This window comes from Rutidosis leptorrhynchoides, chromosome 4 (assembly GCF_046630445.1).
Source record: "Rutidosis leptorrhynchoides isolate AG116_Rl617_1_P2 chromosome 4, CSIRO_AGI_Rlap_v1, whole genome shotgun sequence".
In the NCBI taxonomy this organism is placed as follows: Eukaryota; Viridiplantae; Streptophyta; class Magnoliopsida; order Asterales; family Asteraceae; genus Rutidosis; species Rutidosis leptorrhynchoides.
The window spans coordinates 109,534,591-109,543,642 of record NC_092336.1 but is presented as its reverse complement, the minus strand read 5'-3'; the positions used below and the strand labels follow the sequence as shown (position 1 = coordinate 109,543,642).

The 9,052-nt window shown below is 32.9% G+C and overlaps 1 protein-coding gene across 2 annotated transcripts; it reads left to right on the top strand.

The window, feature by feature from the left end:
* The first annotated feature begins 305 nt into the window (after positions 1 to 305).
* On the top strand, positions 306 to 2,133 carry LOC139844727 (uncharacterized). Of its 2 annotated transcripts, XM_071834948.1 has the most exons (4): positions 306 to 366; positions 475 to 567; positions 1,265 to 1,432; positions 1,527 to 2,133. In XM_071834948.1, exons 2-4 carry the CDS (start codon positions 492 to 494, stop codon positions 1,892 to 1,894), a joined length of 612 nt encoding a protein of 203 aa, XP_071691049.1. In that variant the 5' UTR covers positions 306 to 366; positions 475 to 491; the 3' UTR covers positions 1,895 to 2,133. The 2 variants fall into 2 exon arrangements, with proteins under 2 accessions (XP_071691049.1, XP_071691048.1); XM_071834947.1 differs by lacking the exon at positions 306 to 366 and having other exon boundaries at positions 429 to 567.
* The last annotated feature ends 6,919 nt before the right edge of the window (positions 2,134 to 9,052 follow it).

Genomic DNA, 9,052 nt, shown 5'->3' with positions numbered 1-9,052 from the left:
ACGTGCAAATCACATGCAGTGAAGTCAACGCAGGTCAATTGTTCATGAGTCTGGTTCACCTGCAAATTGGCGGGAAATTAGTTCAATTCAGTTGAACCAGATTAACTGAATTAGTTCGATTGTAGTTAGCTGATATAAGTATAGCTGTAGTAGAAGTAGGTGGTCAGTCTATGAATTGTAATTTTCTTCTTCTCCCCTGTAAATCCCCAATTTCATGAAATTCAATAAAAACCCTAATTGTGTCAATTGCTTCGAATCCGTTTCTTAATTACGATTCTTAGTTTGTCACAAGTATTTCTTCGACTTCAATTAGTTCAAGAAGTACATAACATCCTCTTCCTCTTCCCGCCCGTGGCAGTACTGCAGGTAAACTACTACGTATTGTTACTATTTTTTTAAATTTATTTAATGTTTGGTTAGGGCTGACTAAATTGTTATACGTGCTACTTACTAATTGGACTTGAGGTTTTTCAGAATTGCTATGGAAGGTTATGGATATGGTAGAGATAATCAAGTCTTGTCCACAGCAAAATACTCATGTCGATGAAATCAGCCCCCTTTTGAAGAGTGAGTATTTCTATTTCTATTTACTTTTTTGTTCTCATTAATTTCATTCATTAATTCATTAATATATTAATTATTTGATACAGTAACAGTAATTATGTTTTCTCGTGCTAGGGTTTATGCTTGTCAGTACGTAAAACCGTCCTTCATTGTCTAAATTGTTCATCATAGATTTTGTAATTTGGCAGTGTAGTATGTTTTGTTGCATCTTGTGAATTTTGAGAAATAGATCATATCGTTTGGGGGTAAAGGGGAGGGGGGTTTTACTTGGCCGTGCCCTTGGATCGGTTTCAAGGTTTCCTCCCGGACAAATGGGGGGTGGGGTTTTTATCGCTGCATCGGCATAGTCGAAACGGGAGATGATCGCAACGGGTGGTTTAGTCCCCCTCGGGTGATCCCAATCGCTGTCCAAAAAAAAAGATCATAGATGTGATCTCTTTGCATGATTAGATTTGTCTTATTTGTTGGATTATCTCTAAATTTGAGTTTAGTTTTTCATCTGCTTTGATCAGTTTATGTCTTGATTTTAGTTTAGTATACTTGAGGTTATTTGGTATGTTATGGGTTCAATTGAGGACCAACAAGGCTGTAGTCACTGGTGTTTTCAATGGTTGTTTGGTATAAATTTTATTACCTCATTTTTTTCTCTTCCATTATGCAAAAGTAAATGACTGATTAATAAATATCAATAAATGATCAGCATTGCTTAGTGACATCCCACATGATAACACGGTTAAGCTTTTGGAAGAACTTGCGAGACCAGCGACATCACCGTCATCTCCTCCTCCTGTTGTTAAGGGTGGGGCAAGCAAAAAAATCAGAGAGTTCATTGATAACCTCCCCACTAAGATAATCCCTTTCTTTCAAGGTAGTATAAACTAATCTTATTACTTCAATTTTCTTTTCTGTTAGAGATTTTACAAATTACTAACTATTTTGCTCATGTATGTACATGTGATCAGATATGACTGCAGAGATGTTTGAGGCCAGATTTCAGCAAGTACTTGATCTAGACATCAGTTGTATGTCACGTCCTAAAACGGTGTGTGTTACTGCTGACGTGTCTCCTTTTCGAAAGGATCGCATCAAAGTCTTTGTTGTTGGAAATCTTGTAATGGTAACCGGGACAGAAAAAGATGATAGTGATCCATATCCTGTTCCAAGTCCAACCCCTCAACAGATGGTTACATTGCCACACTTTCCTTACCTTCATCGAAAGGTAACTGCCTCCATCATTCGTGACAAACTCAGGATTATTTTTCCTCGTCTTGATGATGATGATTCAGCGGTGGTCAACAAACCCAAGGTGTTCCAAGTTAATCTCAGTTAGAAACCCAAGCCATTAACATAAGGCGAGATATATGATACTAGATGTTAAGTTAGCAAGGATTAATTGACTATATTAGTGTCAATATGATTTTTAAGTTGTACTCGTAGTTTAGTAGAAAGAAAGAAGAAAAAAAAGTTAGCTTCATATGTGCTTCAATTACATTTACTGTATGAAATGAGCTTTACCCGTTTGGCTCAAGGAATCCAATGGGATTCCGGCGGAATTGGAATTGAATTTAGATACGCATCGTGTCTAAATTCAATTCCAATTCTGCCGGAATCACGTTGAATTCCGTGAGCCAAATGGGACTTTAATGTTCCTGAGGTATGTGTTAGTGTGTTACATTTATATTCAGATTGACAGCAGCTAAGACTTTCTTAATATGAAAAAAACATGTTGCATTGATGATTTTGATAGTATGCAGCTTGCTTCTTGTGGAGCTGATCATTGTGTTTGAGTTTTCAAAGTAAGGTTTTTATAAGCTGAAATTGTTCGGTTGCTTACTAAGTTGTCAACGTTTCAAGTTAAAGTATCTGAATAGGGCATCATATTGTTTTGTTATCTGAATGGTTTTCCTCTTTAGGCTACCCGGGAGGGCTAGTAACTTTACTTTGATATACGCAAACGGTTCAAAAAGTTGAGAAGTCTTGTATATACTCTTATAATAATAATTACGAAGTATAATAATGTATGAAAATGTTAATTTTGGTAATAAGAAAAATGTGTCATTTTCTTTCAATTTGTCTGCTTAATTTTTTCATTCTGACCTATTCTGTAAAGAAATTTGGCACATAGTTTGACTTTTTTAAAAGTCAAACAAAGTTGGTTTGGACAGCAAAACAATGCACTTTGTTGAATGACTTGAATCATGAAATGCAAAAACAGAAAAGAAAAAAGTGGGATTTATGCATTATGATTCCAGCTAATGATGTTTGTTTGTAGTAGTTTGGTGCTTTAATGTATGTACATTATATGTTGTAAAGCCATTATCCTTCATGTACAATCATTTATATATTTATATGTATAATTTGAAAGGGTACTGAACATTAGGTCCAGTTTTGAGGACATTTTATAATATGTTATATGTTTATATATTCTGTGTAACCTAAATTTTGGTAGACAACTTAACCATGTGCTTCCCCTTTTCAGTTATGAGATTATTAAAACATGGTACATGGTCGCTTAAATATAAAAATCACGAGAAAAAAAATTGGTTCAGGGCGCCGGAGATAGAGGAATTCAGTGTGTTCATCAAAGACATATGAGCTCATGTTCTCGCCATCATTCTTTCTAGTGTCTTTTCCGTTTGTGAGTTTGGTGTCATTGTGAGTTTATTGTATGCGTTGTTTCTTATCCGGTTTGTATTCCGGTTTGATCAAGATGAGGCTCGGTATTCATAGTTTGTAAGTTTGCCTTAACGGAGTTCCTCTCGTTGTATTCTTTGTTAAAGACGTTTTCTATTCGAAAACGTTTTTCGTAATTATAAAGTTTTTGTTATTTTGCGAAAAAAAAGTAATTAATGTACATATGATATCTTTATATGCATTTTTGTTAAGAGAAATCATTTGTTCAAAAACTCTTTCACATAAAGAGAAACCATGTTGTTTTTTCTTACTTACAATCTCTATTTTCAAATCTTGGCCTAGAATTAATCATTTAAATTGACATCTTTAAGAGTTGAGTTATTATTATTATTATTATTTTTCATTTCAAGAATTTAGATTATTCTTTAAAATTTGGATAACTCCCTTCTGATTTGGTATAATTAGTTCCATAGTTTGGTAGGAGGTTTAGGTATCAAATTTTGAGTTTTATGCTCAATGACAAGCTAGTAGGGTCTTTTGAATCAGATAGACTAATAATACAGCATGGTATTAGGCATTAAATATAGCCAAGATATATTTTTATAACCCAATCAATCTTAAATTTTAAATAAATCTATAGAAAACTGATGAAAAACCGTGTGTACTTTTAACAATTCAGATTAACGCAGCGGATAGTAAAGATAATAATCTTTTATTATTTCATAAAAATATTTACAAGATTAAATATTTATATATTTAATGAAACATGCACATGATTAATTTATCCCAATGAGATCCAGTAACACCACAATAATTGTCATGAATATAAAAACAAACGAGGAGTTAACGATATACCTTTCTTGAAGAAACTGATTGAAGGAGAGAAACCTACGATCAAAAATATGACCGTCTCTTTGGATAGTCCACACTACACTTCAAACGATCGTCAATGGATGCTAGTCCAAACCCCAAGTAACAAATTAATTAATATAATCAAATTATATTAATAAGCAATAGATAAATAATACTCCGTATGATTTTTCTTTCACTCAAAAAGTACCTAAAAGAAACTTGAGTTGTTTTTGATTCAACAACAAAAGAAATATAGTGTGGTTTTCTTTTTCTGCCTTTTTGTGTATATTTTTACTCAAGAAAAAATTTTAGCTAGTATATATAACACTTTTCTCACTGACTCATTGTGACTCAACCTCTGTACTAGTCAAAAATGACAAACATATTGATTATAAAAAGATACGGAGTAGGATTAATTAAATTACTTAATTAATATTAAATAATTAATCAATTCATAATTAAAAATTTAACTTGTTTGGTTACTTGAGTAATATATATACATCATATATATATTTCATATGACGTCTAGGTGTATATGTGTGTGACCCCGAAGGCTCAAATGAATTTAGCCATATAGTTGTATGTTGTAGCTTGCACATTAATCCTACAGACTCCCACTTGTGCATGGCACAACATCAAGTAACTATACAAACAATGGATAGCGTCTAGCAACACGCCATTGTCCCTAAATTCACGTGAGGGTAGTTTCTCAAAACCGCTTATAGTAAGTGTTAAATGTCATTCGCTCATTTGTTTCAGATACTTTAGTTAAATTTGAGATATGGATCATAGGTCATTCTCATTTGTTTAACAATTTTATTTCTCGATCTTAGAACTGAATTAGATCACCAAACTAATCAAGTATCATCTCAATTACATCTGGGTGCGGCCACACAGATATCTTATTCATTCATCGAGGAGCTCAAAAGTATCTAACTTCAAACATTTCGCAGAAACAAATTCTATTTTGCATACACGTGTCTATCACGAGCTTTACATTATACCCAATAATGGCCTTTATTACAGTCTTATTCAGAACAGCATTTAACCATATCAAAGTATAATATTCCACACATCAAAACTGACGTGCACCTCAAGTCTAAAGACATAAAGACATAATCACTAAAAGATTCACTACTGACAATGATCCATGTAGTGACATCTCGGATGAGTCATTCCAATATTCATCATCAATGAATACATATGAATTTTAGTCTCTACAAGTTAACTATTTATCATCAATAAATATAACTAAAACTTCATATTAATCTTAATTCATGTTATTCCCATAACATGATTGATTATGGAGATTTTGAATAATCAACAATTACTCATGGATTAAACATGCTAATATAGAACACAGTGATATAAATGAAAATGATCATACCATCAATATATCAATTCATTATGATAAAACTGTTTATATATTCCAAAAATATCCAAATACTAAATTACAAATTAAAAAGATCAGCAGCATAACGAAGTCCAATACTACTAGCATGATCATCATGCTTGTTGTGTGTCATGAGCTTCGTGAACGGGTCAGCCACATTGTCATATGTATGAACCTTAAGAATACTAATATCATTCCTCTCAACGACTTCTTGAATGTAGTCAAACTTTTGAAGAATGTGTCTGCTACCTTTACGTACACGTGATTCTTTCGCAAGTATAATAGCACTTGAATTATCACAGTACATTTCCATAGGGGATTCAATGCTGGGAACTACTCCGAGTTCAGCAATAAACTTCCTAATCCAGACAGCTTCTTGAGCAGCTTCTGAGGCAGCAATGTATTCTGCTTCAGTTGTAGACTGTGCAACTGTGCTCTGCTTTGAGCTTCTCCAATCAATTGCCCCGCCATTCATGACAAAGAGATACCCTGACTGGGATCGAGAATCATCTCGACCAGTTTGGAAACTAGCATCTGTATAACATCTAATACTCAACTCTTCTTCCAAACCACCGTAAACCAAGAGCATATCTTTAGTTCTCTGCAAATACTTAAGAATGCTCTTAACAGCAATCCAGTGTTCTTCACCTGGATTATGTTGATAACGACTCGTCAAACTCAAGGCTAACGAGACGTCAGGTCTAGTACATAACATGGCATACATAATGGATCCTATAGCCGAAGCATACGGAACACATTTCATTCATCTTATCTCATCAGGTGTGATAGAACTTTGAGACTTGCTCAAGGTTATGCCCTTTTGCATGAGCAATGCTCCGCGCTTGGAGTTTTGCATGTTAAATCTTCGTAAGATTTTGTCAATGTATGTACTTTGACTCAAACCAATAAGCCTTTTGGATCTATTTCTATAGATCCTAATTCCTAGAATATACTTAGCTTCTCCAAGATCTTTCATGGCAAAACATTTTCCAAGCCAAGATTTGACATCTTGCAAAGTTGGAATGTCATTTCCAATAAGTAGTATGTCATCAACATACAAGATCAAGAAGACAACTTTGCTCCCACTAGCTCTAATGTAAACACATGGCTCATCTTGGTTTTGAGAAAAGCCAAACTCTTTGATTTTCTGATCAAACTTAAGATTCCAGCTCCTGGATGCTTGCTTTAATCCATAAATGGATTTTAGAAGCTTGCATACTTTAGTAGGATGCTTAGGATTCACAAACCCTTCCGGTTGAACCATATATACGTCCTCGCTTAGGTCGCCATTTAAGAAAGCGGTTTTGACATCCATTTGCCATATTTCATAATCATGAAAAGCAGCTATGGCAATAAGTATCTTAATTGATTTAATGCTCGCGACTGGTGAAAACGTTTCCTCATAATCAATTTCTTGAGTTTGAGTATAACCTTTTACCACCAACCGAGCCTTAAAATTATTTACATTACCGTCCATGTCAGCATTCTTCTTGAAGACCCATTTACTCCCCACTATCTCGCAATTAGGTGGAAGATCAATCAAATCCCATACTTGATTATCTTTCATGGACTGTGTAACGACCCGCACTTTTTCGATCATTCTATACTTATAAGATTAATATTTACATAAATTAAACCTTGCCAACATGATAAGCAATCCAAATTGTCGAGATTTATATTTCCGAAAAGAGTTTTACATAACGTTTGACCGTCTAGTTTGACCGATGATATCACGAACTATACAATATATGATAATTATACGTTTGTGTATATATATGTATATATACATATTTAACATGATTAAAGAATGTTTTAATACCTCATTTTATATTAATAACAACAAGTTATATGTGTATTTTGAAACTACTAACTTAAGTTTTCAAAACGATAACAATACGTAACGTTATTTGACATATATACTTAAGACTTATAATGTTATACATATATTGTATAAGTAATGTATTTAATTACTTTTAAAGAACTTAAATACATAAAACCATATAAGTGTATTCACAAAAGATAGCTATATTTGAATCCTCATTTCATTTTTCACAAAATTTCTATACGTATACCTAGAGTATTTGTACTCGTATCATACCTAGCTCCTATACGTATTTACTAATAGTAAATACACATCAAAATCACCACCTAACCAGCCATTATTCATGCCCTTAGAGCTAGGTAATTACTTTTGGATGATTACTTGACTAATTAGCAAGATTACAAACTAGAATTTTGTCCATGAACACCTAATGCCACGTTTTTTTAAGGCCTTTATATGTATCATCATCTTCATTCATTTTACTTCAACTTTCTAGCCAAAACACACACATACTTTGAAGCCTTAAAACCCTTAATCAATTCAGCAAAGTTTCCAAGAAGATCTAGCTTCAAAAACCATACTAAAACACCATAAGAAAACCATACAAAAACACTTCAAGAAAACCTTCCAAGAACACCAACTTACTTCCAATCTTTCATCCACTTCTATCACCCTTTTGATTCTAGCTTCTTACTCCTCTTTTACAGAAAACTTATCCAAGGAACTTGAGGTAGAATCTATGTTCATAACCTTATTCAATTCATATATATATAGCTATCTTATTTTGTGGTACAAAAGTTTAACAACAAGAACATAGTTTGAATGTTTTCAAACTTGTTTGCAAACTAAATAGATCCTTCTAACTTAACTTTTAAAATACTTCAAGACCTGTAATATAACTTATGTATATGCTAATTTAACAAGGTAAAACTTGGTTTTTCAAAGTATAAGTATTTTTAGAAAAATGGTCATTAAATGATTTTGTTGTAACAAAAATGTTTAACTTCATATGTTTCACTAATGTTTCACTTATGCCGTATGATTTTGAGTACAAACCAAGGTATTTACAGTTCATAGTCTTAAAGAAGAACTCGATCCAAGAAGATGGCAATTTGAATCAACGAAAACGGATTTGTAACGAAGAAACTATGACCGAAACAAAATTGGTTATCCTAGATCATTTCAACTACGGGATCAATTGGAAAAAAATGATATAAATCACATATTTCTAAGATAACATGATATTTTATATATATGTACTTATAATTCAATTTTATATGGTTCAGGATCACCCGTAAAAAATACGAGAAGATTAATCATAAGATCCCATGATTGTACGCAACACGTCATTTGACAACACCGGTACCATGGGTCAAGATTAATCTCGACCAATACATATACGATGGGGTTTTATTGATTTCGTTGGGGGTTTTATTTATTTCATTGCGGGTATATTAAACATCTAAAAATGAACCATTAAAATTGAATTACTAACATCGGACTGCTAACTACGGACTAAGGAATTATTCAAAGTATTAAAAGTATAACAAATATATATTTATAACGTTTGTTTAAAAATGAAAACATATTGATATATTATATATGGATAGGTTCGTGATATCAACCGGAAGACCGAGTCAAATTATTTATATCATCAAGACAAGAGTGAGTATATAGTCCCACTTTTAAACTCTAAATATTTCGGGATGAGAATACATGTATTTTATGTTTTACATTATGGACACAAGTAACTGAAAAATATATTCTACGTTGAGTTGTACCACTGG

Excerpts from the sequence above, each read along its gene's own strand:
- LOC139844727 (XM_071834948.1), top strand. The coding sequence starts at position 492 with ATGGATATGGTAGAGATAATCAAGTCTTGTCCACAGCAAAATACTCAT. Across the intron at positions 568-1,264 it reads AATCAGCCCCCTTTTGAAGA|CATTGCTTAGTGACATCCCA; the intron begins GTGAGTATTTCT and ends ATAAATGATCAG. Across the intron at positions 1,433-1,526 it reads GATAATCCCTTTCTTTCAAG|ATATGACTGCAGAGATGTTT; the intron begins GTAGTATAAACT and ends ACATGTGATCAG.